Genomic DNA, 27,431 nt, shown 5'->3' with positions numbered 1-27,431 from the left:
ACATCTAAATCCACTCCCTATACTAACAATGGTAAAAAAACAAAAGAGAACGGCTACCTCCTGCTCTTCTATTTCAGGATGCTTTTGTGGGGAATTCTCTCTACCCTTTCTACCCAACCTTCCTTTAAATATCATCCACAGAGTATAGCTGATTGAATGGGGCTGGGGGAGGTTAGCGCGATCCCTTACTGCACCACCCGTGCATACTGAAACTCACACTACAAAGGACAATCCCAGGCATGGACCCACCAGGGATGCTCCAATACTCACAGTGTTCAAGGGCAGCCAAAGTGACAATCCCCAAGACTACGGGAACATCAAGAAATCAATTACACGGATAAGGTCACTGAATAATCAAAGTGAATTTATTCCAGGATTACTTAAGCATCAACGACAGAGAAACAGCGCCTCTCATGCTCTAGGAACAGCAGTAAAATAAAGGACACAGGCATGCCATTTGGGTGACCAAAGTACAATATCAAGTGAAAAAAAATTAACTTTCAACTTTAAATACAAAGATGAAGCAATTTAATAAGGAATTTTGTTAATAAGAAAAATAGATGTCCCATATCTTTATTACACACTGTACAAAATAAAATATTGCACCTTGAAGTCATATCATAAATATCTACAAAGTATTTTACAAGTGATCTGTCGTTTAATTTAACAAAAGTGACTGATAACTGAAAGCTCCTGGGCTGGTGTAGCATCTCTACTTCTTCCCATCCACCCCCAACCACCAGACCCTCCACCTACAGTAGTACTCGTCCCAGTGTCAGGGAGGTGGGAGGGAGGGCATTTGGCACGTGGTAGACAGACTCCATCACACACAAATCCCAAACCACAATGCATGGTTCACGTATCACTATTGGCCAAGGACTATGTTTAGCACAACCTGTTACAGGTAACTTTGCAGCCAAACGGGTTGCAGACAGACAGCATGCGCACACGCAGTGAGCAAGGGCATGGAATAAAGACGTGCACCCACTTATGAAGGTGTGTGTGTACATGTGCCATCCAAAGCCAGGAAGTGGCAGTATACGCAGGAAGGCCTTCCATAGCCAAATCCGCTTCCGAACATTCAACTGAAGGCCAGCCTGGAGACGCTTTACTCCAAACGTCACCTCCACCCTGACACACACCCTTGCACCAGTACTGGCTGCCATCCAAACCCAACGCAACCCAACCCAATCCAACCCTAACCTTACCTGGTCCTCACTCTAACCTTTGAAGCCTGGGTGCTGATGTAACTGCCGTTTGTATCTAGCCCAATCCTACTCTAGCCTTAGGACTCAAGTTACCCCTAACCCCATTTCCCACCTGCTAAGCCAAATCTGAAGGCTCCCTCTAGTTCTAATTCTAACTTCTAGCCCAACTAATTCCCTTCGGATTCACTGGGGAACAAAAAAATCCGTTCTAACCAAACATATCTTGTAAACCATAATTTTAAATGATCATGCTTCATAATTAGATTACTTTCTTAGATATATATTTTTTCCACAATAAAAATCCATAGGGATACAATTCGATGCATAAATTAGGTCTGATAAGGCTTTGGTTCTGTTTGAATGCAGGAGAACATTCCATTCACAGCTCTGAAAAGAAAGCTTTGAATCTTACTTTAAACTCAGTAGGAAAGGTTGTCTCCTTTGACTGCCGTGCTGCCCCATTTGGGCACAGAGGGTGCCATCGCGACCGCGTGCTTTCTTTCGCGGGTGCGCGCGCAAGGACAGGTGGCACCTGCCTCTGGCTGCCCTGCGAACGCCCACTCCGTTTGGGTGGGCACGCCTTGTTTTCACTGACCCAACCCAACCCGACGCCAGTTGTCCTGGCATCACATCCTCCTCCTGGCGACCCCAGGGCATCAGCATGGAACTGGGCGGTGCAGGGTGGTCCATGGCGGTGACCTTCAGAAGCAAAGCCAGGCTTTCCTTCCCCAGCGCTCCACAGGCTCGAGACAGTCACAACTCCTGCTCAGCACTTCTCAAGTGCACATGCGGCCCGAACTTGGAGCTCTAAAGCCAGCAAAAGTGGAAGCCGTCGGTTGCTGGGGTCCCCAGACTGGTGCCGGACGGGTTGCTCAGTGCCAGTCTTGGCAGCATCCGGGAAGCAGCAGCACATGGCGATGCCCGTGGCATAGTCTGCCCAGAGGGGAGATGCCCTGCGCCATGCTGTTCTGGCTTGGCCTTGGAATACACTGCTTCCAAGAGTTGGGATTAAGAAAGAAAGAAAAACTGCCTTAGGGAAAGGTCATTAGTTAAAACAGCGCTGTATTTGCATGGTGGCCTGGGACTCCTGAATTTGTGGATTGTTTTGTTTTAAAGAGATACATGGGATCGGACCAGCTAGCTGGGGGACAGTGAGCTCTCAGGGGTCTCTTTTCTTTTCACAGCAGCATCATGGTCCCACCAAAGCCTTGTCCTTTTCTTGGCACGAGCGGCAGCACCTGTTTGTAGAGGTCGAAGGAACACAGGCTCAGGAGCTTTACAAACAGGCAGTAGTGAGTGGTGTCTGCGTGGTCTCCTGCCAGGAAAGAAACCGAGATCCACAGAGGTGGCTCATGAGACAACAAACCAAACAGGAGCACAAAACACCAACGAAAAGCAGAAGCCAAACCTGAGGCCTCGGCAGGAATTCTGACTCCCTGTGGAGGCCCTGTGCGCTCCACTGGGAGTCAATCAATGGCTTCTACCTTTTGGAAGCAAGCAGCCCTTTCTTTCAAGGCACCTCTAGGTGGATTCAAACTACCAACCTTTCAGTGACATACTTTAGAAGCCCATCAGCGACCTGATTTTTTTTTAATTCACTTGAGTTAATCAAGAGCTGTAAATGGAGGTCACAGAATGGGAAGAAGAGAGTCACAAGTCCATGGCCTCCCCTGTCAGCTAGTGGCCTTTCCATGCTGGCCCAGGATGAACTTCCCCGTGGCTGGAGTAGCACTCATTAGCTTGGGGGTGGGGTGGGTTAGGAACTCCTTGGAAAACATATGGAATCTATGGACTTGTTAGCTTAAACTACACATACACATGTTACATACAATTCAGGACATTTCCCTGGGTACCCAAGGCTGTTTACAGGACCCCTCCCTTAGAGGATGAAAATCTCAGCCATGCGCCCCACTAACAACACCTCTATATTTGCTCTGAAGAACACGGATTAGCAGTCACATCAACAGAGTTCATTTCCTGATGTCCCCAAACCAGCAAAACCATTCTGAAGGGCCCCTGAGTGGTGGTGCGGGGGAAGGGGCACCATGAGGGTCTGGGCTGGACAAGGCACCCGGCAAGGGTGGGGTGGGGAGGGCAGTGATACCTGAGTGGGGTACGTGTGATCACAGGAAGGCCCCAGACAGTGCCGCCAGGAGGTTGGCTTCTTCTGCTGCCCGCAGTGCCTCTCCACCACAGGCCTGCAGCTCCTTCGGTGCACACACTCCACCCTGCGGGCCTGGAAGCCCCGGCCACAGGCTGCTGTGCAGGGCTGCCAAGGGCCGGTGTGCCAGCAGCCGTCACAGGCCCCTGATGAGCAGTTCCTCCTAACGGTGGGTCTGAAACCAAACAGCCAGAAAACCAGACAGGCAGCGTGTCACCTCTGGCCAGATCAAGCCTTTGGCCCTACTCTGCATTTAACATATGGAAAAGGTCTTACATCTGGACCCTGTTCACCAGGAAATGGAATGTGATCATCCCATGCTAAGCAAAAGGGGTGGAGCAATCATGAGGGTGATAGAAAATTGCATCTTTTTGTGGGGGGAGGGGGGAAGTACAGACTTTTTCAAGCTGGTGAGAAGGCGCCTCCACACCACTCAAGTTAGCCCCAGACGTACTAAGGAGGCTCTGGAAACAGTCACAGGTGCATGACGCAGGAAGGTCTCCTTGGAAAAAGTCACTTCAGAAAAATGCATTGAATCCCACATAAGGCTACAGATCTGCCAGGTGATCACTGGTCACATTAGTCCAACAACAAAGAGTGCATTATACTTGTTTTAAAAATGCAGGTAAGGCTTTTCACGTGCCAGACACATGGGAATGAGAGATGAGGGAAATACAAAGCCAGTGCCCGCCCGGCACCCAAGCTGCTCTGCAGCAGGGATGCGCAAAGGGTCAACCTCCCTCCAAGAGAACTCAGAGCACATTGCGCTCACGCCGGCGGGGTCGTGAAAGGAAAGCAGTGACTCTGGCCAGCACAGCCTTGCCTCTGAGAACGTTCTCCTTCCGGCACCGACAGTGGAGGGAAGGGCTCCTGGTCATAGATACCTCTGCTCAGACCGAGCAACTGACCCCTCCAGCTCCATGCCACACAATCCAGAAATGTTCTGGAACATGCCAAGATTCCCCCCAACCTGCGCCCGTGATTAACGAAGTTGAAACAGCTCCTCAGAGGTGGGAGGAGGCAGGGGCCTCATGACTTCCCATTCACTGGGCTCGATCCTGAGGGTTTGATGGGGCATTTTGGTTTTCTTATCAGAGGCTTCTGAGGAGGGCACATCGCCTGTGGAGAGTTTTGAAAGTCCACTCGAAGTGTGGTACCCAAACCCACTGCCATCAAGTTGATTCTGACTGATAGTTACCTGATAGAGTTTCCCAAACTGTAAATCATTTCTCCAAAGTAGTGAGGAGTCAATGGTGGATTTGGACCACCAACCTTGGGTTAGCCCAACACCCAATGCACAGTGCCAGCAGGGAAATGTAGTAAGATGAGAATATTATGATAACCCCAACTTCTCTAAGGAAGTGTATTACAGAGAGTTGGAAGCAATTTGTGGATTAGCCACCAGAGGGCTAATCCCTCTAGTTGCTTACTCCCAACCAAAAACCAAATAGATAGATAGATGATTGATAGATAGATAGATAAATAGACACCCTTTACCCCTGTTAGCTGTGGAGTCAATCCAACCTATGGTAAATAAATAAGGCCATGAGCTACAGAGAACTACCCCAGAGGATTTCCTGGGCTAATCAATGGAAGCAGTTGGTGAGGCCTATTTGCTATACCAGTGCTTCCCAAAGTGCATGATACGGCCCCCTGGGGTACTCAAATGATCCAGGGGGGCTGCAAAAGCAGATAAAACTCAAACCAAACCACACTCACAGCCACCAAGTCAATCCCAACTCATGGCGACCCTATAGGACAGGGTTGAACTGCTTCTGTGGGTTTCTGAGGTTGTAACTCTTTACAGGAGTAGAAAGTCTTATCTTCCTCCCAAGGAGCTGGTGGTGGTTTTGAACAGCTGACCTTGTGATAAGCATCCCAACACATAACCACTATGCCACCAGGGCTCTACACGCTATTCCAGATTATGGGCTATAGCACAAAAATTTTAAATTGCTGATCATTTTTCTTTTTCCCTGAAAAGGAGGAGTTTAGCCAAGTATGTTTGGGAACCTATTTTCTATGGTGTTCCTTCAAAGGATCCACCTGATTCCATCTCCAACTGTTGTTTCGACCATTGGCAGAACATGTGGCTTGCCCACGTGGGGGCCTGCCCGCTGCACTGTTTTGTGAGGGAGACTTGCCACGTGGTCTTCCAGCTTCATAGCTCTGTTTTCTTTAGTGGGCATGGATCCTGAGGGCCCCAAGCTGACTTTCTATGGTCAACAGAGCAGAGACTGGGCACCCCTCAGCAGAAATCAGCTTTCTCCTGAATGAAGGTCCAACACACTTTCAGAGAGCATTAGAAGAATCTGATGTCCATTAGAAGAAAGGGCATCAACTTGGTCCTCACCCTCTTACTAAGACTCCCCCCTCCTTCCCTCTGCATGAGTAATCTCAACTTCTCTTCTGGTATTTCAGGCCCAAGTGACCTTCACGTATAGAACCACACCTCTGCTTCACAGTGGGGTTTGGAAGCAGCCATTGAGCTTCCTCATCAAAAGGGCTGAGAGGGGTACAAGGAGCTAGAGACTAGCAACACTGGGGTAGAAAGAAGCTCAGGACAGTACTGTGGTTGCTTCATTCTGCAAGACAAATTAAAAAAATAATCTGGAGAACTCCATCCAGTAGAGGGCGCCATTTCTATGGGCTTGGACAGCTATGGCTGAGCCAGATGGCCACAGCCTGGGTGCAGGCACATGCACACAACTCTGACACACGTGCTTATCTATGCAAAGCATGAAAGTTGGAAGGCAGTCGGCATCATTAAGCAACCTCGTCTTTCCTAGACTTACTCCATCTCTCATTCCTGTTCAGTCCAGATGCACCTCCGTCCTGAGTCACTGTTTTTACCATCAGCCAGATTCAACTGGCCATCGAAGCTGTCTGGCTGTGTGACACACATGTGACAGCTTTTAAAGCGATATGGGCTGCCAGATTCCACTCTCCAAGCACCTGATCCATTAACACTGACGTGAGCTCAAGAATCTTTCAAGAAAACTTCTCAGGTGATTCTGACTCTTGACTAAGGTGAGCAATCACTGCTTTGAGAACAGGCTTTCTATGACCTTGAGCGCATCCTCATGTCCCAGGCTGTTCTCTTGTCATCAGTATGGTCTGACTCTCCTCGGTTAATTCCCACTGACTTTCTTCAATGGAAGCCCTGCCTCCCAAACCCTGCTCAGGGCCAGCTGAGGGGACTGGCAAACAGACCATCTACCCAAAGCCATTGATAATATTACCCCCTGTAAAACATCCTCTGGCATTTACTGAAGGAGCCCTGATAGTTCTGTAGGGTAAGTGTTGGATGGTTAAACACTAGGTCAGCTGTTCAAATCCACCAGCTGCCCCTGGTTGCCAACAGTCAGAATCGACTTGATGGCAGTATACGGTGCCGGAAGCACTTACTAAAGTCCTGCTGTGAGTTGGAATTGACTCGATGGCAGTGAGTTTGGTTTATTGTGGTAACTGGGGATTTCTCCACCTTACCTAAGTGCTTCTACTTTGACCCCTGACCCATCTGGAGGGAGCCCAGAGTCAACGCATCCTTGTGGCAGAAAAGATCTGTGGGAAAACAGGCCCAAGCAACGATGAAATCCTGTTGTTTCCCAAATGCACCAGTTTCTATTTTAAGAAGTTCTGGAGGAGCGCTGGTGGTGTAGTGGATATACTTTGGGCTGCGATGTGCAAGGTCAACAGTTCAAAACCACCAGCCAGCTTCGAGGGTGAAAGACGGGCTTTCTATCCCCATAAACAGTTACGGTCTTGGAGATTCCTAGGGACAGTTCTACCCCATCCTATAGGGTCGTATGGGTTTTGGGTGGTGTGACAGTAAAGTGCCTGCTGCTCTGTGGCTCGATGTTAAAAAGACCTGATACGTGCTCCGGATTACAGCCTACAAAACTCTAGGGCAGCGGTTCTCAACCTGTGGGTCGAGACCCCTTTCAGAGTGGCCGCTCAAGTCATAACAGTAGCAAAATGACAGTGATGAAGTAGCAAAGAAAACCATTTGATAGTTGGGGCATCACCACCACATGAGGAACGGTGTGAAAGGGTCTCGGCATCAGGAAGGTGGAGCACCGCTGCTCTTGGGGGAAGTTCTCCTCTGTCACAGGGAACTGCTTTGAGTCAAAATCGACTGCAAAAGAGACTCGCGCCTGCGCTCTCCAAGAACCATTGCAGTCCTTCCCGCCAACCACCAGACAGGCGAGCACATTTGCAGCATGAGACAAAAGCATCAAGATGTCCAAGTGGGACCGTGAACGGAGGCAACAGACACAGTCTGGCAAGTGAAAGTGGACTTGGTGTCTCTCTTTTAGCCTGGGCATTTTTCTTCTGTCATTACTTTTTAAAATTGGCACCCTTCCAAGCTCTTCCTAAAGCCAGTTCCACAAGCTGCTGTTGGCGGTGGTGTTGGGTCCATTCTTACTCCTCGAGCAAGAGCCATGTGACGGGTCCAACCACCCCTTTGGGCTCCCCGCCTCTGGTCTCTTCAGGGGCAGATTTCTAGGTCGCAACTAAACCTCCTCAGGTCACTACTAAACCTCCCCTACTTTTCCCCATGTGGTTTTGAATTACGAATTAGGCTGCTCACCACAAGGTCAGCAGTTGGAAACCACCAGCCTCTTCAAGGGGGAAAGATGAGGCTTTCTACTCCTGTGAAGACACACAGCCTACGCAAGGTGCCAAACGAAGAGCAGTGTAGCTGGAGCTAGAGGTGAGGGGACAGAGGTAAGGTCTTGGGTGAGACTACAGAGGAAGATAGGACTTGGCTGCAGTATTTTATAAGCTGCATTGAGAATTGTTGCCAGTCCCTTTAAGATTGGTCAAGCCCTGAAACTTCTAAAATGATTTAATCCCCCAAGGAGATGGATTGTGGTGGTGTGATCAGAATTGGGGAAGATCCCAGTGGCAGTGTGGAAAGTGGACAGGAGAGAATCTCGTGGGTTCAATGACCGTGGGAATGGGCCAGGTGAGAGCAAATGGTGGCCTGGGAACTGGTGCCATCTGAGCGCACGAAAACTGGTTGGGTTCACGAACACCAAACCCAACCCGGCCAGCTGAAGTAGAGAGAGTCATTGAGAATACAGAACAAAATCAAATGCAATGTTTCACTCATCAGACGAACAAACCTACAGAATGTGGATGAAAACCAGGAGTTAGCATATTCTGTTGGTATTCAGGGGTCCTCAAACGTTTAAAACAGGGGGCCAGTACACTGTCCCTCTGACCCATTGTAGGGCCGGACTATACTTTTAAAAAACACTATGAACAACTTCCTATGCACACTGCACATATTTTATTTTGAAGTAAAAAACCAAACAGGGCAAAAACACTCAACAGCCCGGATAAATGTTCTCGGCGGGCCGCATGTGGCCCATGGGTCATAGTTTGAGGACCCCTAGGATGTTCTGATGGTAGTTTGCCTATCAATTTGATTTTATATCGACATCTACCCTATAACCTACCCTGAGTGTACAAAGATAATTTTTCTAGGGTGTTTACGGCAATGTTTGCCATGATAAACTATTGAAACAATCAAATGTCTATCAGCCTGAGAATGATATAATATCCACTATATCAAGTGTTGTAATGGGTTACGCACTGAACTGCTGATCAGAAGGCCAGTGGTTCGAACCCACCAGTCACTCTTTAGGAGTAAGATGAGGCTATTTGTTCCTGTAAAGATTTAAAGTCTCAGAAACCCTAAGGGGCCATGCTGTTCAGTCCTACTGGGTCACTGTGAGTTGGAATTGACTAGATGACAATGAGTTTGTTTGTTTTTTTTGGGGGGTGGGGTTGGATAACAATAAAAATGAAATAATCTCTATGTACTTAGGTAGAGAATGTCTCTTAACATTTGTTAGGTAAAAAAAGCAAAGCTCAGAAAAATATGTATGCTTTCTTTACAAAAACCCTGGGCATGCATCTGTGTGTTTAAGTATCTCTTTGTAAATGCAGAGAAAAGTGTCTGGATGCTGCATTTCAATTTGTGCGTGGCCTTGATTTTCTCAGCAACACACGAAACTACCCAGTTCAGTTGAGATTGTGGTCAGCAGTTTCAAACATTGTCCATTTGTGGAGGATGGTTCTGGCGTGAAATCATGCTGCAGGAACAGGGAAGGCAACGGCCTCTCCATTGCAGAGAATGCAGTAAGCTCAAAGCAGGAACCAAGCCAACTGGGAAGAGCATCCGTTTTCTTTAGCAACACTCAAGGTAGGGCTGAGGAAGACACAGCCACTTACGGAGCATCGTGTCTGAGCCAAGCTGCTGGGCAATGAATGAAAACTTCTCAACCATAAATTCAAATGAGTGATGAAACTCATTTTGCAGATAACACAGCTAACTTCAGAAAGATTAGCCACACAAGAGCACCACAGAACTGCAAAGCCTCTGGTCAGTCTGCCCTCAGGGTCATTCTGGCTCAAGACCTCTGGGATAGTGGGCCACGACATGGGCGGTGCCTGTTCTCTAAATGACTGTGTAGGGCAAAGCTCTTTTATGCCCCAAAGCATCAGTAGCTCCCAATTCCCTTGAGAGCACAAGAAACTCCTTTCTTCTGTAAACTCCTTATTCTCTGTTAAATCATGTTATCAATATCCTAATCTAAATCATCTCTACACAGAGATATAATATAGTTAATCCAACACATTAAATACAATAAATATCATAGTAAATATTAAAAAGCAAAAAGAAATTTCACGAGGCTCAGCTAACTTATCAACTTGTTATCAGTGAGCTCTTTTTGAAGAGCCAACTTTACATATGTATCTGACCACTACCCCTTCTTTTTTTCCCTCTGTAGAATTGTCTCTCTCCATATATTTATGACCAAAATAAACTGTGAGCAGAGAAGAAGACGAGGGGAGATGTCAGACAGTGTAACATATGACAAAATAATAGTAATTTATGAATTATGAAGGGTTCATGAGGGAGGGGAGAGGGGGGAGGGGGGAGGGAGGGGAGAAAATGAGAAGCTGATACCAAGGGCTCAAGTAGAAGGCAAATGTTTTGAGAATGATGATGGAAACAAATGTATAGATGTGCTTCACACAATGGATGGATTGTGATAAGAATTGTACGAGCCCCAATAGAACTATTTAAAAATAAAAAATTTTTAAAAAAGGAAAAAAAAAGAATTATAAACTTCCTTTGTGTAAATCTTGGCACAAGCATGGTGGCTCTGTGATCTGGGGAGTATATAAACTCACTTCTAATAAAGCTCTGGGCCCTGGGGTGTCTTACTGTAGGAACATCTTCAAAAACAGTTAGCATAAATAGTATATATTATTTAATTCTTTAGCTAGATATGACCATAGAAGCCATAACCCCATAGGAATGGTCAGTTATGAGAGGGGGTAGAAACCTGAAAGAATTCCTTCCCCCTGCCCCCAGACAATTTTAGTGCCGGATAGAATCCAGAGGGACTACCGGGTGCCCAGGGCAGGCCAGTACCTCTTTCTGTGGTCGCAGTTGGAGTCCTGTGCTGCAGAGCCATTGTGCTGATGACCAGCTGTGTGGAGCGTCCGCTGCACTCTCATGAGACGAGCCATGCAGTGCCTAGGACACTGGAACAGAAGCACAGCTATCAGCCCTGTGCACTCAGGAAGGTGTGCGCACTCAGAGCAGCACAGAGGCAGGGCAGCTCAGACCAGTCACAGGGGAACCAGCCGCCTCCCCGGGAGCCGTTGTAGTTGCAGAGGGTCAGAATACAGCTTGTGAGCCAGACACCCTGCCCCTGGAGCCAGGAAATCCCGTGAGACTCCTTCTCTCTAGGAACCCTGGCTTTATGGTCTTATTTCTAGACTCTTTCTAGTTTCATTCCATTGATCTCTAGGTCTAGCCTCTGCTAATACCACATTGTCTTGATTACTGCCACTTGGTCGGAACTTATAACTTAGGAAGTGTGAGTTCTCCAACTTGGTTTATTTTGAAGATTTTGGCTATTTGAAGTCTTCTGTATTTCCATATGAATTTTAGAATCAGCTTTGAAACTTCTTCAAAGAGGCCAACAGAGAGCCTGAGAGGGTCTGCGTTGATTTGACAGATCAATCTGGGGAATGCTGCCATCTTAACAAAGGAGCCCTAGTGGCGGAGTGGTTACACACTGGGCAGCTCACCACAAGGTTGGCAGGTTGAGACCACCAGCGGCTCTGAGGGAGAACGATAAGGCTGTCTACTTCTGCAGAGAGTCACAGTCTCAGACACCCACAGGGGCAGTTCGACACTGTCCCATCGGGTGGCTGGAGGGTTGCTCGTGGGTCAGCCTGACTTGAGGACAGTAAGCTTGGTTTTTGGTTTGCCATCTTGCCAATGCTACGTCTCCAACCCATGACTGTGGAGTATCTTTCCACTTACTAACAACTTCTTGGATTCCTTTCAACAGATGTTTCTAATGTCCTATCATCTAGTTTTGAAAGCACCATTTCCCCGACGATTAACTGCCTTGAATTTCTCGTCCATGACCCGTGGCTCTTCCTGCACGAAGCACAGCTTCAGTTATGACACTGTTCCAGGATGCATTGACACACTTCCGATTGTTTCATTTTTCCTGAAAGTTCCTTGTCCTCACTGAGCGATTCCCTAATATGGATGTCAGAAGTAACGTGCCGAGGCCCGTACTACACTGAGGCTCTCCCTCATTTTCATTGGCATTAGATATGCATCAAGTCCTTTAAGGGACTGGGCATCTTCAGAGCGCTCAGACTGCCATTCACCACGGGAGCAGACTTTTCATCGACACAGACTGTCCTCCATGCTTTTAAACAATGTGTTGGGTTTTTCTTTAGAAGATGCTTCATATTTCTTTACCTAAATATTCTTTTATTATGAGACTCTTCAAGGCCACATTTGGTCTATGAGCGCTGAGATTCCTGAGCAGACATCAACATCACTAATGTTCCCTTTATTCTTGAAGGCTGCCCGTGTTCCTACGGTCCCCAAACTACTCGTGGTAGTTACATCATCTGCTGTCGATTTGGGACTTAAGAGGATGTAGAGTGAAGGGGTGGAGTCTAGTCTGTCAATCAGATCATAGCCAATGAGGCCTCTATGTGGGCATGGCCTTCTCCTGAGGATTCTGGGAATTCCTGATTTTCGTCTTGGAGGTGGGAGACAGACTCTCTATTGACACGAGGATCACTCCCTGGGAGACATTGCAGCTGACAAGATACATGGACTACGCTAGTGCCCTGAGCTGGAGAAGCCACAGGGACCTACCCTGATGCAACCTGACCTCTGAAGCCAGAGAAGCCATGTGGAGACCCCTGCCAGCGCTGAGATGCTTACAATGCCTCTGGATCCAAATATTTTCTACCCACTGGCCTGTGATCGTCCTGCATTCGGCATCATTGCATGTGTTTCGTGAGTTTGAAGAGGACTTTAGATTGGTATAGAACATATGGGCTAATATCAGACTTATGGGCTTGGACTGGACTGGGTTGGGATGCTTTCTTAATACACAATTGCCCTTTATAAAAAACCCTCTTATACACATATGCACATTTATGGATTTATTTCTCTAGTCTGCCTGGACTAACACACTACCTATCTTGGAATTTCTGTTATTGGTGTGACATTCCAAGGTCCCATACCTGCATCACTGTGGTACCCAATGGCCAAGAGTCTAGTATTTTCAAATGTAAACCTTGAGATCAGAGACATATATATTCATTTTAGAGATTAGCTAGATGTTCTCCAAAGTGAAAATCAATATTGATTAGCAACAAGGTGGCAATTATGGAACTGACAGCATGGCAGAGCAGTGAGCGTTACCTGGCTCCCTGGTTCACCAGCCCAGGGAACACACGGGCGACTGGAGCACGGTTTCCTCCCCAGAGGTCGGTCCTTGGCAGCACACGCTCTCGGTGTCACCGACGGCACAGTCCCGTTGGCTCTTGTCTGTTTGCAGGTTACTTGCCGACTACGGAACCCCTCACCGCAGGACACAGAGCATTCTGACCATGTGCTTGTCCACCACCTAGGAGCAAAAACTACAAGACCTTAGTAAGGACTGGTCTGTCAGACCTCATGGGGAGTCAACTCTTGGAAAGGAAAAGTTGGTTCTAACATGATGGCTGTTTAAGACTCTTATGTGTCTCTATGGGAACAGGCAGTGGGATAGATAGTGCCCAGCTTCCTTCACTTTGTTCAGAAGCGCAACCAAGCCATCATGTCATGGTGACTACTATTGCAGTGGGGTGGAGACACCTTCAGCTTTATGATGAACCCTCTTTGTGTGGCACCTGAGGGTAGAGCTAGAGAAAAAAATATAGGTGGAGACTTCAAAAGAGTTATTTCAATGTCTTGAAACCAAAGCGGGGGAGAATCATGTGTTTTAGGTACTTCTGTATGGAAGACTCAGATCCAATTCCTAACCAATTCCTTAAGTCACCACTTGTCCGTCAGGGGAGGCTTGTTTGAAGCAGAGCAGGTTTCATGGGGTGTCCACACAAAGATAGAGGGGGAAGAAAGACCTGGCGATCTACTTCCAAACTATCAGTCAAAGGAAACCTTTGGATCTCAATGGTCCAATCCCCTAGTGTGTGTAGTCTCCATGAGCCACGGGCCAACTAGATGGCAGCTCACAACAATGACATACTGTTCCCTCTGCAAGAGACTTACATGTGCCCTCATGTAGTTCTCCTTAGGGAGAAACAGATGCCCGGGAGGAAAATAGCTTGAAGGTGGTCACTAGCTAATGTGCTAACAGCACTGGGATTTGATTCTAGATGGAGCGGACTCTGACTTTTGTGATTTCATGATTGTAGAAGTGTGACCTGAAGGAGGCATCTTATGAGCTTTCTGCTGTTGAAGGTGTTCACACCGCCAGGACACTGCCGCGCCTGGGTTCCTAATCAGAGGTCCATTCTATGGTTATCCACGATGGCCATGCACTTGGACGTGCATGCAAAGGATCATGCCTTCATTGTCACTGAGCTCCAACTGAACTGTTTCCTTCAGGTATAAATGTAGGCCACACACTACCTGCATATTGGCAACACCTATGATTTCGTCACCTTTAGACACCCTAGATACTTGGCCATCACATTACACTGGTGGCAGATCTCTCCACATAGTTAACCCACACCATGACTTCAGAATTAAATGACCACCACCCACTGCCATCGAGTGGATTCTGTCTCACAGCGACCCTCAATAGGATTTCTGAGATGGTGAATCTGTATGCGAGCAGACAGTCTGTTCATCTTTCTCTTGCAGAGCAGCTGCTGGGTTTGAACCTTAGACCTTGCTGTTAGCAGCCCAATGCTTGTAGCACTGTGTGTCCAGGGCTCCTAAAATCTCACTAAATCTTGTTATTTAGCGTGATCTTAGAGACCCCTCTTCGCATGTTTCACCTGTCTAATATTCAGTAACTGTACTATAATGAGTTTCTCTTGTCATCAAATTTGTTATGTTTTATATCTTTAAAAATCTTGCTCAGAGAAGGGAGCCATAGGTTCTCTAGAATCCCAGAGGGGTACGTGATGAAGAAGTGCTAAGGACCACTGGTGAACAGCGAGATAGAGCTAGATGACCTGTCTGGTCTATTCTAGAGATGAAAGTGGATGGTTCTATTCTTTTTTAGGCGCTTGGGAATAGTTAATAAACAGGGCTTATGATAAGTGTCCCCAAATGAATTCTTTTCACTTGGTGAGAGTCAGGAAGTGACATACAATCCCTCTCTTGGATAAATGTCACCTGGTTATTGCAGGACCAGAGAGACCTGGTGGCACAAGGGTTAAGTGTTAGTTTGCTCACCAGATGGTTGGCAGTTCAAGCACACGCGGGGGCTCAGAGGGAGAAAGGCCTGGCCAGCCTACACGGCACGGGGTCTTCATGAGTCAAAATACGTGGATGGCACTTACCAACAACCCCGTCTGGTTGGGTCAGTTTGTTGTTTCCTGACGGATGACGCTGAACAGGAGAGTGTCCTTGGAAGAACAAGAGCGAGCGGGCAGACGCGAGAGTCACACTCCCAACAACATCCAGAGTTCTTCTAAGAACATGCCCCAAGGCAGCTATGTCACTTTGCACGGGAAACTAGACCTCCGGTGGGTATTTTCCACAAGAGCAGTGAGCTGTCTGCTTCCAGTTTCACATCAATCAAATGGGGGTTTTCCACCTTTAATCCCAGCATATAAAATAGTAAGCACTCAGCAAATACTTCTAAGTATCTGTCTCATAGGTTTGTGCTCAATGAATGCTACTCTTTTTTCAGGGAATTCTATTTTGCTACCAGAGAAGTCCTGGTAGCCTAGTGGTTGCCAGTAGGGCTGGTAACTGTAAGGTTGGCAGTTTGAAACCACCAGCAACTCGGAGGGAGAACAACGTGACTTTCTGCTGCCATAGACATGCACAGTGCCCGCTCCTCTGTAAGGTTGCCGTGGATCTGAATCAATGGGGTGGCGGTGTGTTTGATTTTGAGTTTTCTTTGCTATGTGATTTGTCACAATTTGGCCAATGACCCACTCGGGTCTATGCGATTCCATGGTGAAATCTTTTGATCTTTACAGTGTGTATGTAAGAGGGTAAAAAATGTGCTGAGCTGAGGATAGAGGGCTGAGCAAAGCAGCCAAATAATTGCTCGTGGGAATTTGACAGTCTTTGGGGAATGAAGGCGAACAGGTTGTGAAAGAGCTATGGAGAAAACCAACAAGGAAGTGTGGGCAGTGGAGTGCCAGAAAACCAAACCAAACCAAAAACCCAGTTGCTATCAATTTGACTCCATGTCACAAGGACGCCATGGGTGTGTCAAAGTCGAACTGTACCATGGGGGTTCAATGGTCAGTTTGTGCGAGCAGATTGGCAGGCATCTCTTCTTGAGCAACCTCTGGGTGGACTCCAACCTCTAACCTCCAACCTTCTGGTTAGCAGCCAAACTCCTGGGTGTTGTAAATGGCAAGCACACCAGGCTGAGTCCACTTATGGACTACTGGACTAGTCCACATGAGAATGGGGATGGAGGGGACTCTGGGACAATGGTGGAGATTGGGGGTGGGAAATGGATCATGTGAAAGAAAGAGGAGAGTCTAGGATGCACTTATTGACTGAAAGAGGAGCCCTGGTGGCATAGTGGTTACGCATTGGATGGTTAACCAAAGGGTCAGCAGTTTGAGACCACCAGCTACTCTGTGGGAGAGAGACTTTCTACTCCCATAAAATTATAGTCTCAGAAACCCACAGGGGCGGTTCTACCTTGTCCTTTAGGGTGGTCACTATGAGCAGTAATTGACTACATGCAATAAGGCACTTGTTGGTGTTGGCTGGTTGGCTTTGTTTTCGAGGGCAAGGAAACCAGACCAGGCTAGGTGGAGCTCATCAGTGTAATGGTGACCTGTGTTTTTAACAAGAAGCCCTGGGGGTTCTGACTTACCGCATCATCTCCTAGGTCCACCTCTGAGCTCAGCCTCTCAAGATGAAGCAGTGATGGTGCAGTGGTCGAATTCATCCCCGCCATGCAGGGCAACCTAGTTCCATTCCCGGCAGTGGTGAGCAGCGTGCTGCTATAAAGCTTTTGATTATAAAGCTTTTTCCACACTGAGGCGGGCTAGACAGGTGAGCTGGAGGTCTACTTTGGTCGAGAATATAGAACTACATTGGTATGATCAATAAACTGGTCACAGGCTGGTGCAGGGCCAGCCAGCATTTAGCTCTATTTCCAAGAGTTGAGCCAAGGTGAGGGCAGCAGCTAACAGCCACGCTCCAGGGGCTCACAGCACTGGGAGTACAGAAGTCGATTGGAGCAGCTACTCAGAGCAGGGACTCTCAAATCAGACTGGACTTCTGGCCCCTGTTCAGCTAGGGCAGTTTTCCTACCAGTGAAATGAGAAGAGAGCATTGGTCTCATAGGTCATTGTGAAGGGAAGCTTTAAAGAGTTTCATAGAATGACCGTACAGAGGAAGTGCTAAGTAAATCTTAGCTATTTTATCAGGAGGCTCAAGTGCCTGCGCACCTTTTAAGACGAGGAGGGGCTTGGTCATGCCGAGGTAAGCAGAGCGACGATTCCTACCTGGCGGGGCAGTCCCGGACATTACAGGGTCGAAGTCCAGCCCGTGGCTTGGGGAGATGATCACAAAGGACCTCACTCACTTCCTGCCCATCCGCCCCCACACACTGGGCTCTCTGGAGGCTGGTTCCCAAGTGGCCGCAGGTAGCAGAACAATGCGTCCAGTTGCCAGGCTTCCAGGAAGGTCCTGCAGAAAGGAAAGGCCAGGTAAGGGGAGCCCCCGGTGAGCAGTGACAAGAGGCTGGACACCACCCAGCTGAAGACCAGCAGGAGCTGATTTCTGGGGATCTGCCGTCTGGTTCCACAAGTCGTACACAGAAGGGAGGCTCGCTCAGAGTGCCGTGTGTGTGTGTGTGTGTGTGTGTGTGTGTGTGTGTGTGTGTGTACATTTCATTTTCCCTCCTCCCCTCGCTTATTGTCCTAACTGGCAGGGGTGGCAGGCAACATGCGGCCCTGTCCCCCGACCTGGGAAGAGGGGCTATTGTAGGCCAGCGGGATCTGCAGGCGAAGTCCCTGTGACGCAAGAGGAGAGAAAGGAGGGCCTCTCCAAGGGGTGTCACAAAGGACTGGGGTCCTCTGAAGCGGGCCAGGTGGAGACACGAGAGGTGATTCAGTCAGAGGACTGGAGACCAGGACTCAAGCTTCGGCCTCGAGGAGAAGGATGTTTTTCCACCCCGTTCTTACTTTTCCATGAATTCTGAATCTTAAACTTCAGATTGGACCTGAGGCGGCCTAAGTGAGTTGTCATGGAGATATCTGGAAAGATGAAAACGGGTGTTTCCTTTAGGAAGGCAGAGGCCGGTCACTTCCAGTACTTACAGCTCCGTGGACTTGCGCCCCCATTCCAAATGCCTTTTCCTCCCGTCCCCCTCTGACACTTGGTAAAAGATGAGGTAGGACATGACAATGACAGATTTGTGTGTGATCACAGAAGGTGCCAGAGTTTCTGTCATGATCACCAGGAAATGATAGCTACCAGCTGTGTCCACAGGCGCCCCCACAGAGAGGGGTTTCTTTACTGGGTTCTGCTCCAGTTTTCCCTTATGATTTTCCCATTTCTGGCTGAAGTTACGACGGCATCTTTCACAAAGCAGGATTGCAAAATGCACTGCATTTTGAACTCGAGACTGCAGTTTATTTTCTACATGCATATATAACGTCGCAAAGATTCTTTGGAACATACCAGGCGATAGGTACTAGGTCAGTTACTTGGTAAAGAATTTTTCATTCAGTGCTGATTGCCATCTTGTGAATCGGATATTTTCATTTGCCGAAGTGGAAACGGAAGGAGGCTAGGTGACATGCGTGAGTGGGCCTTCCTGTATTTTTGGAACTTACATATATCAGACCCCAAGTAGAATTCTTTCTGCTCCGCCACTTTTCAAAAGACACGGACTATTTAGGGTAGGCCACCGTGGGTCATGCTTTCCATTTTATGGACTTTTGGTCAAGGCAAAATTCATATGAGAATTCAGGCACAGCCAGAGGCTCCTTGGAAATGAGGATGGTCAGACTTAGTCTCCTGTACTTTGGACGTACTTTCAGGAGAGACGGGTCTCTGGAAAAGACAGTGTTGGAGGGAATGGCCTCCGTTGGATTGACTGTTGATACAGTGGGCTGCACCAGTGGGCTCACATGGTGCGGGACTGGGCAGCATCAACTCGATGGCACCTCACAACAGAATCCATAGACAATAAAATGCTTACATCACAGATATAGAGTTTGATGAATTTCCAACATTATACACACTTACAAAACCATGAACCAAAGCAAGACATAGGATATTGTTATTATCCCTCAAAGCTCCCTCCTGCTTCATCCGGAGCAATTCCCTCCTGGCCCGCGCAAGTACTCCTGCATTCAGTATACATGAGTTTTCCTCGTAGCCTGGTGGTTATGAATTGGGCTGCAATCCCTGAGGTCAGCGGTTGAAAACCACAAGCAGCTCCTCGGGAGAAAGATGGGGTTTTCTACTCCTGCAAAGAGTGACCGCTTCGGAAACGCACAGGCATGGTTCTACCTGTCCCATAGGGTCCCTATGGATCGAGTCAGCATGGACTCGATGGCAGGGAGTTTGGCTTTTCTGAGTTTTGACTCTCACGCAACATGTACTCCGCGTTTGACTTCTTTTGCATCATGTAATATTTTGAGATGCATCCATACCTTTGTACCATGGATCATTCTCATCTCTTTCTGAATAATGTGGCGTGGTAGGAAGACAGCCCAATCTGCTTACTTCGTCCTGGCAGTGGCAGTTATGCACTGGGCCACCATCAACGTTCTTTTCCAAGTCTTTTTGTGAGCATGTTTCCATATTGGAGGGTCAAAGGGTAAATGCCTTTATAAACTGTGAACTGCCTATTCGTTTCCCAAAGTGGCTACACTATTCCACACAGTCTCTAGCCATGGATCACAGTTTTGGTGAATTCACATTTTCACCTAGATTTGGTATTGTCAGTCTTTTGTTTTCAGCAACTCTTAAAAGCAAAAACAGTTGCTGTCAAGGTGATTGCAGTTCATGATGGCTTCACGTGTGTCAGCGGACTGTGGTCCAGGTGGGGCTTTAATGGCTGATTTTTTAGAAGTAGATGGCTAGGCCTTTCTTCCCAGTGCCTTTTGCCAGATTCAAGTGGCAGAGCTTTTGGCTAGCAGCTTGTGGTAGTTACTGAATCGTGTGTCAATTTGAGGATTAAGAGTGTGGGGTGGAGTCTAGCCTGTCAATCGGGATATAGCCAGTAAGACCTCTGCGTGGGCATGGCCTTCTCCTGAGGATTCTGGGAACTCCTGTATTTCCTTCTTGGAGGCGGGAGACCCTCTCTCTCTACGCTGACTCCCTGAGAGATGCTCTACTGACAAGACACATGGAACTACACTAGATCTCTGGAGCCAGAGAAACCACCTGGAGACCACTGCCAGCGCTGAGATGCTTACAACGCCACTGGAGCCACAAGACTTTCCACCCACTGGTCTGTGATCGTCCTGCATTCGGCGTCATTGCTTGTGTTGAAGAGGACTTTATATATTAGTTTTGGACAGATGGGCTAATATCAGACTTATGGACTTGATCTGGACTGGGCTGGGATGGTTTCTCACTATTCAATGGCTCTTGTATGTAAAGCTCTGTCTTATACACATATGAGTGTCTATGAATTTGTATCACTAGGCTACTCAGATGAACACACAGCTGATTGAATTAACTATTTGTACCAACAATGGGGGGGTGGGTCTTCAACTCTTCTATATCCAATGCCGTCCAGTTAACTCTGACTCACCGCGACTCTATTGGGCAGAGTGGAACTGCTCCTTCTGGTTTCTGAGACTCTAGATCCTTATAGAACAGCCTCATCTTTCATGGCAGGTGGGTTTGAACTGCCCACCTTGAGGTTAGCAGACCAATGCTTACACCACTGCTCCTTTCAGCTATTCTTGGGGTGTGAACAGCATCTCATTAGGTTTTAACTTCCAATTCCGCGATGTCTAGAGAATCTTTTTACTAGCTTCTTCTTGGCACTTTGTAAATCTTCTTTTGTGAAGTATCTAAGTCATGTTTTTTCGGCCCCTCTGCGTTGGGATTATGATTTGAGTTTAGGTTGCCTTTTCACTGTTAGCTTTTTGGAGTTTAAAAAAATATATTCTGATGTCAAAGCTTTGTTTTCCCCATTTCCCCAGTCAGCAGACCACCCACACCCACACCCACCGCCCCTCACTGCCTTCTGCCCCCCACTTCATATTCTTTTTTTTAAACATTTTACTAGGGGCTCATACAACTCCTATCACAATCCATACATATACATACATCAATTGTATAAAGCACATCTGCACATTCCCTGCCCCAATCATTCTCAAAGCATTTGCTCTCCACTTAAGCCCCTTGCATCAGGTCCTCTTTTATTTTCCCCTCCCTCCCCTTTCCCCCCTCCCTCATGTGCCCCTGGTAATTTATACATTGTTATTTTGTCATATCTTGCCCTATCTGGAGTCCCCTTCCCCCCCTTCTGTGCCATCCATCTCCCAGGGAGGAGGTCACATGCGGATCCTTGTAATCAGCTCCCCATTTCCAACCCACTCACCATCCACTCTCCCAGCATCGCCCCTCACACCCTTGGTCCTGAAGGTATCGTCCACCCTGGATTCCCTGTGCCTCCAGCCCTCATATGCACCAGTGTACAACCTCTGCCCTATCCAGTCCTGCAAGGTAGAATTCAGACCATGGTAGTCGGGGAGAGGAAGCATCCAGGATCTGGGGGAAAGCCATGTTCTTCATCGGTACTACCTCGCACCCTGACTGACCCATCTCCTCTCCTAAACCCCTCTATGAGGGGATCTCCAGTGGCCGACACTTGAGCCTTGGGTCTCCACTCTGCTCATCCCCCTTCATTCAATATGGTATATATATATACACATACATACATACATACATATATACAATATGGTATATATATATATATACACATACATATATAGACAAGGGAACAACAAGTGATCCAAATCGATGATAAAGGAGGGTGTAGGAGGTCTGGTAGGGTGGGATCAAGGGTAATGTAAAAGAAAGGATGAGGATGATAGTGGGACAAAAGGAAAGTAAAAGGAAAATAGAGGAAAGAGCTAGTAGGCAAAGGAGACATTTACAGAGGTCTAAATACAGGCATGTACATATGTAAATATGTTTATATAGGATGGTGGGGAAATAGATTTATGTGCATATATGCATAGGTTTAGTACTAAGGTAGCAGATGGACATTTGGACCTCCATTCAAGTACTCGCTCAATGCAAAAATACTTTGTTCTATTAAACTGGCATTCCATGATGCTCACCTTCCCGACACAATTGCTGAAGACAAATGGGTGCATAAGCAAATGTGGTGAAGAAAGCTGATGGTGTCCAGCTATCAAAAGATATAGCATCTGGAGCCTTAAAGGCTTGAAGGTAAACAAGCGGGCATCTAGCTCAGAAGCAACAAAGTCCACATGGAAAAAGAACATCAGCCTGTGTGATCACAGGTGTAGAAGGGATCAGGTATCAGGCATCAAAGCACAAAAATCATACCATTGTGAATGAGGGGGAGTGCGAAGAGGGGACCCAAAACCCATCTGTAGGCAACTGAACATCCCCTTACAGAAGAGTCGGTCAGGGTGTAGTGTAGCAACGATTAAACAACTTTCCTCTAGTTCCTAAATGCTTCCTTCCCCCCACTATCATGATCCCAATTCTACCTTACAAATCTGGCTAGACCAGAGGATGTAAACTGGAAAACAGATAGGAACTGGAAACACAGGGAATCCAGGACGGATGATCCCTTCAGGACCAGTGGTGAGAGTTCCGATGCTGGGAGGGTGGAGGGAAGGTGGGGTGGAGATGGGGAACCGATTACAAGGATCTACATATAACTTCCTCCCTGAGGGACAGACAACAGAAAAATGGGTGAAGGGAGATGTCGGACAGTGTAAGATATGAAAACATAATAATTTATAAATTATCAAGTGTTCATGAGGGAGTGGGGAGGAGGGAGGGAGGGGAAAAATGAGGAGTTGATGCCAGGGGCTTAAGTGGAGAGCAAATGTTTTGAGAATGATGAGGGCAATGAATGTACGAATGTGCTTTACACAATTGATGTATGTATGGATTGTGATAAGAGTTGTCTGAGTCCCCAATAAAATGATTTTTTAATTGTGATATTAGCAATGACTTCAAAATCAGTTTTGCCCATGATGCAAAAAAGTATACCGTTTTAGTTGAAGCCACCCTCATGAGACGAAGACCCACATGGACAAGTATATCACTGAGAGAACTTGTCTCCGGTCATTCACTGCTTGCAGACATGTGAAAACCACATTCTTTGTTCTGAGCAAACCCACTCATGTATGAACCAGAACCTTCGTAGCCAAGTATGGTGCCATGGTGGGATGAGTGCCCACGAGAGCACTGGCTCAGGATTTAAAGGTCGAAATGCCACAGAGGTCATGCCTGTCCTGTTTAGTTGGGATAGGAGTCCTGGGGTGGAGCAAACAGTTAAGCATTTATGACTACTAGCCTACGGACCTTCTTTGAAGTTGGCCTCAAGGTCACAGCCTTAAAACCCCGGTGGAAAAGTTTTACTTTGCACTTATGGGGTCTCTGTGAGTCAGACTACACTCAGCAGCAATTGACACCAACAACAAAGGAAACAGAATTAAGCACGGGGCTTACCAATAGCATCTGTGTGTCCTATTGTGACTTACTTATTTCAGCCTTCAAGAACTTAGCTAATCATCAATGACTTCTGCTGGTTGTAGCATCTCAGAAGGGCTGAAGTTTACCTTGCTCCTTTGAACTTCCTCAAGAGTTTTGCAAAATGAGACTCCCTAGATTAGGACATCCTAAGCAAACTCAGACTGATGTGCCACTGGAATCCAACTCTTGAGGGTCTCAAGTTTCTCTCGTCTTCACGGAGGCCTGTCTGCTTTGGCTTTTGTGGCTTCAATCACGTGCATATAACAGGAGAAGCAGGGATCACAATGATGCAGCTATAAGCGTATATGGAATGTTTTTGATCCCCCAAGACATAGAAAAAATGGGTTTAAAAAGATACTGATATTAAAAGGCAACAATCATGAAAAAAACAAAAAAAGATGTATCTGATTGACATCAGATTCCACTTACAACTAAATCATCTGGATGAAACCCTGCTGTAAGTCAGAGATGACTGTATGGCAGTGTGGTATCTGTGTACAGAATACAAACCCTGCTGTAAGTCAGAGATGACTGTATGGCAGTGTGGTATCTGTGTACAGAATACAAACCCTGCTGTAAGTCAGAGATGACTGTATGGCAGTGTGGTATCTGTGTATAGAATACACTGGAAGATGTGAAAGAAGGAATTCTTTCATTCTATGCAAACTTTTCTCCTATTAATAGTTACCAAGTTGACAATATCTTTGAGATGGAAAAACCAGTATGGTGCATATTATTGCTGTAAACTCTGGGCTTTTCAGGGGTTGAGTAGTCTCAAAAACTGTTTCAGTCCAGAAGGAGCTGATTGAGCCACAGAAGAATGAAGACCAACAGAGAGGCTGACCTAAAGTCAAGACTACTTTTACTTGTTGATGATGTAAAACATGGGAGGTCTTTTAGCTGAATTCTTTCCCTTGCGTATAGCTCCCAGGCAGCAAATCCCTAAAAAGTCAAAGTACCAGACCTGAAAGTAAGGCTTCTCCTGGTGTGTCACTGTCGCTGGGTGCCGTGCTGGCTGCCTGGAGAACATACTTTTTATGTCCCTTGGGAAAAACAATTTTACTTTTCGACCATCTTCGTTCTGAGGGGGAAAAAGATAACACTTGCTTATCAATTAGAATTTGGGTATTCTTAAAGTCAACTGTGAAGGGATTAGCTCTTCTCAATAGACAATTAGATCCCTGCTTACACAGGTCTGGGAGGTCATGAAGGTATGGAAGTGCATCGTGTTATAGTTGAGTTAGAGTTATTAACTGTGCTAGAGCGTGACATCTCTGTATGCTTCCTGAGTTTAGAGGTGTAGTGCAGTGGTTTATTTCTATGGCTCTCTTACCCATAATCTTTGTGACTCCCCTCTAGAGACTGGAGGTGATCATGCAGATGGAGGGAAATGCTGACAGGATTATAGGATTCAGTTGTAAGTGATTGTTAACAGGTTTAATTGTGATTGTAAAAATTGGAAATCAATTTAACCATCTTTTTGGTATAAAACAAAGCATCTCAGAAGCAGGAGGGTGAGTTTCAATACCATAAAAAAACATCCAGGGTGGAGTGTGTACTTTTCCCTACATGCTGGCTCTCCTAGACACACAAGGAGCTGTGACATCGATGTAGAAGCAGAGTACCAGTCGAATGAGAACATGAGAAACAGTGGTGGGCGTCCTGGTGAAGGAGTGAATAAAGCTGAGTTCCTTGGGACAGGAGACATGCTTGTGGAGTGGAATGCCTCAAGGCACTGAATTGGGAGGCTCAGTTTGCCGGTCTGTGGGACTAGAGCCAAGTGCCTTTGAGCCGAGGCTTGCCGCACCGTGGTGTTTGTTTCCTTTGGGAACTTATTGGCAGCGCTAAAAGAGATCTGTAATGTTGCCCAAGCAGCGAAACTTGGACATACAAGATGAAAGAGGCCATGTGTTGCAAGCTGTAAGGCATGCGTGATCCCTAAATCCATGGAATGCTTGGCTTGTGAGGACTTCTGAAGGAAGAGACGGACAGGACAAAACTGAGAAAGTCATGAGGATTCATGGTTGGAGATGAAGAGATGGCAGAACTATGCCTGAGAATTCTCAGAAAGCACGAAGAAATGTTCGAGTGTCTGACAAGCCTAACCAATCTGTTGAAACTCTTTCACTGTGAGATCTTCCAAGACCACAGAGAGACATTGGAATGAGTCACATGGGGGAGGGGCACTGTGTGCTGACTGATCAGTGCTGAGAGTTCATAGGGGCTGTGTGAAGAACACTGAAAGACTACATATGCGGGCTCTAGTCTAAGCAACCCGAGTGGTACCATGGAGCGAAGCACTATGGCATTAGTCGAAAGACCGATGACTCAAGCTCACACAAGTGTTCCATGGGACAAAGACCTCGTGATGTGCTCCTGTGAACACCGTAGCGTAGAAATGGGGGGGAGTTTTGCTCTGTCACATGAGTGTACATGAGTCAATCATGACTAGAAGACATCCGTTTTAGTTCAGCATTGAGCTCTATAAGCTCACCGTTGGCCTGCCAGAGATTTGATCTCATTCATTCATGAAACGCTTTGACACACCCATTAGGTGCTGGAAGCAAAGAGGGGAGTAATAAATGCTCCTTGATCTCTGCCTGACAATTTCTGTGAGTAATTCTCCATTTGGTGGAAAAGGGTGGTGGTTATTTTATTGACTCCTAAAGCTAAGGCCCATTTTGGTGAGAAGAGTTCCAATTGAGTGCTAGCTACCTAGCCAGTAAGAGAGGACCGCTAACTATCCTGTGCCCGGGGCACAAAGTGTGACCTCCTCCAAGTGATACTGCTGACTCAAATGCCAGGTGTTTTAGGACTCAGCAGATTGGCATGTATGGAGTACCCACTGTGGGGCAGGCATGGCTCTGACCTTGGAGAAGCCACAATTGAACTGAGGGGAGATACATGAACGAGGAAACAATTGGAGAGCAACGTGTGCCAGGACTTGATTAGCTACGAAGCAGTGAGCTCAAAGGAAAGGAAGAGCAAACCAACGCAAAGAAGGATTCACAACGAGGGGGGCAGGAAGTCCCCAGTTGGCCTCCCAGGATGGTACAGATTGGGCAACGGTGGAAAAGGCAGCAAAAGACACTCCCCGGCCCGGTCTCGGGACAGCAGTATGTCTGGAAGCCTCAAGGAGGGCGGAGTATGGTTTGTGTCTACATGCACTGTGTGTGTGTGTGTGTGTGTGTGTGTGTGTGTGTGTGTGTGTGTGTGTGTGTGTTAGATCATAGGGCAGGAAACCATCTACACTGGAACACAACTAGTGCTAGCCCCAATTGGGGGTGAGGAGTAAAGGAAATGTAGATGCAGAAATCTGGGCAGCAAGTTGATATCGCAGTATTGGTACCAAGAAAGGGCCAACCTTCTAAAAGGAGAAGGGATCTAAGGCAGTGTTACTCTTCAGTGCCCACTTGCAAGTGGGCGGCGATTGCAATAGTCTAAGTGATCTCATAAACCCATTGTGTTTACTCCTCGCTTCCAGAATCAGACCGAACAAAACTAAATGCAAAGCAGTGGCTGTCATTGAACGGATTCTAGGAAGCACTGGGGAGGAAGGTGAACTTGACACTTACGCAGCAAGTGGAGGGTGGATGCCGCGCGGGCCTTTCCGAGAGCGTTGGCGGCGGTGCAGACGTAGGTGCCTTCACTCTCGAGGGAAATGTTCTGCAACAACAGGGATCCATTGAAAAGCAAGGAAACATTGTCACTCAGAGCTCCTCCTCTCTTCAACCAAGTGACATTGGGCTGAGGGACACCTTGGGAGCAAAAACAAATACGACAAAGGCAATTCCTTTAAGAACAGGGCCACAGAAGCACGTGACACATATCATTGAGCATT

General features: G+C 47.2%; 1 protein-coding gene across 5 annotated transcripts in view; it reads right to left on the bottom strand.

Annotated features, from left to right (window-relative positions):
• Positions 1-342: 342 nt before the first annotated feature.
• ADAMTSL3 (ADAMTS like 3) overlaps positions 343-27,431 on the bottom strand; it is a 398,206-nt gene continuing 371,117 nt past the window's right edge. Inside the window, exons 24-31 of one of the 5 annotated variants that reach the window (XM_075558055.1) lie at positions 27,166-27,348; positions 24,555-24,671; positions 17,383-17,566; positions 15,238-15,303; positions 13,145-13,349; positions 10,826-10,938; positions 3,313-3,544; positions 343-2,446 (exon numbers count right to left, since the gene is read on the bottom strand). In XM_075558055.1, coding sequence (XP_075414170.1) covers positions 2,387-2,446; positions 3,313-3,544; positions 10,826-10,938; positions 13,145-13,349; positions 15,238-15,303; positions 17,383-17,566; positions 24,555-24,671; positions 27,166-27,348 — 1,160 coding nt within the window. In that variant the 3' untranslated portion in view covers positions 343-2,386. Of the gene's footprint in view, positions 2,524-3,312; positions 3,545-10,825; positions 10,939-13,144; positions 13,350-15,237; positions 15,304-17,382; positions 17,567-24,554; positions 24,672-27,165; positions 27,349-27,431 lie in introns of all 5 variants that reach the window. The other 4 variants (XM_075558056.1, XM_075558058.1, XM_075558057.1 and 1 more) reach the window with 4 other exon arrangements.

The sequence above is a fragment of the Tenrec ecaudatus genome, chromosome 9 (assembly GCF_050624435.1).
Source record: "Tenrec ecaudatus isolate mTenEca1 chromosome 9, mTenEca1.hap1, whole genome shotgun sequence".
Classification (NCBI taxonomy): domain Eukaryota; kingdom Metazoa; phylum Chordata; class Mammalia; order Afrosoricida; family Tenrecidae; genus Tenrec; species Tenrec ecaudatus.
The sequence above is the reverse complement of the archived record's forward strand: the minus strand, read 5'-3'. Positions and strand labels throughout refer to the sequence as shown.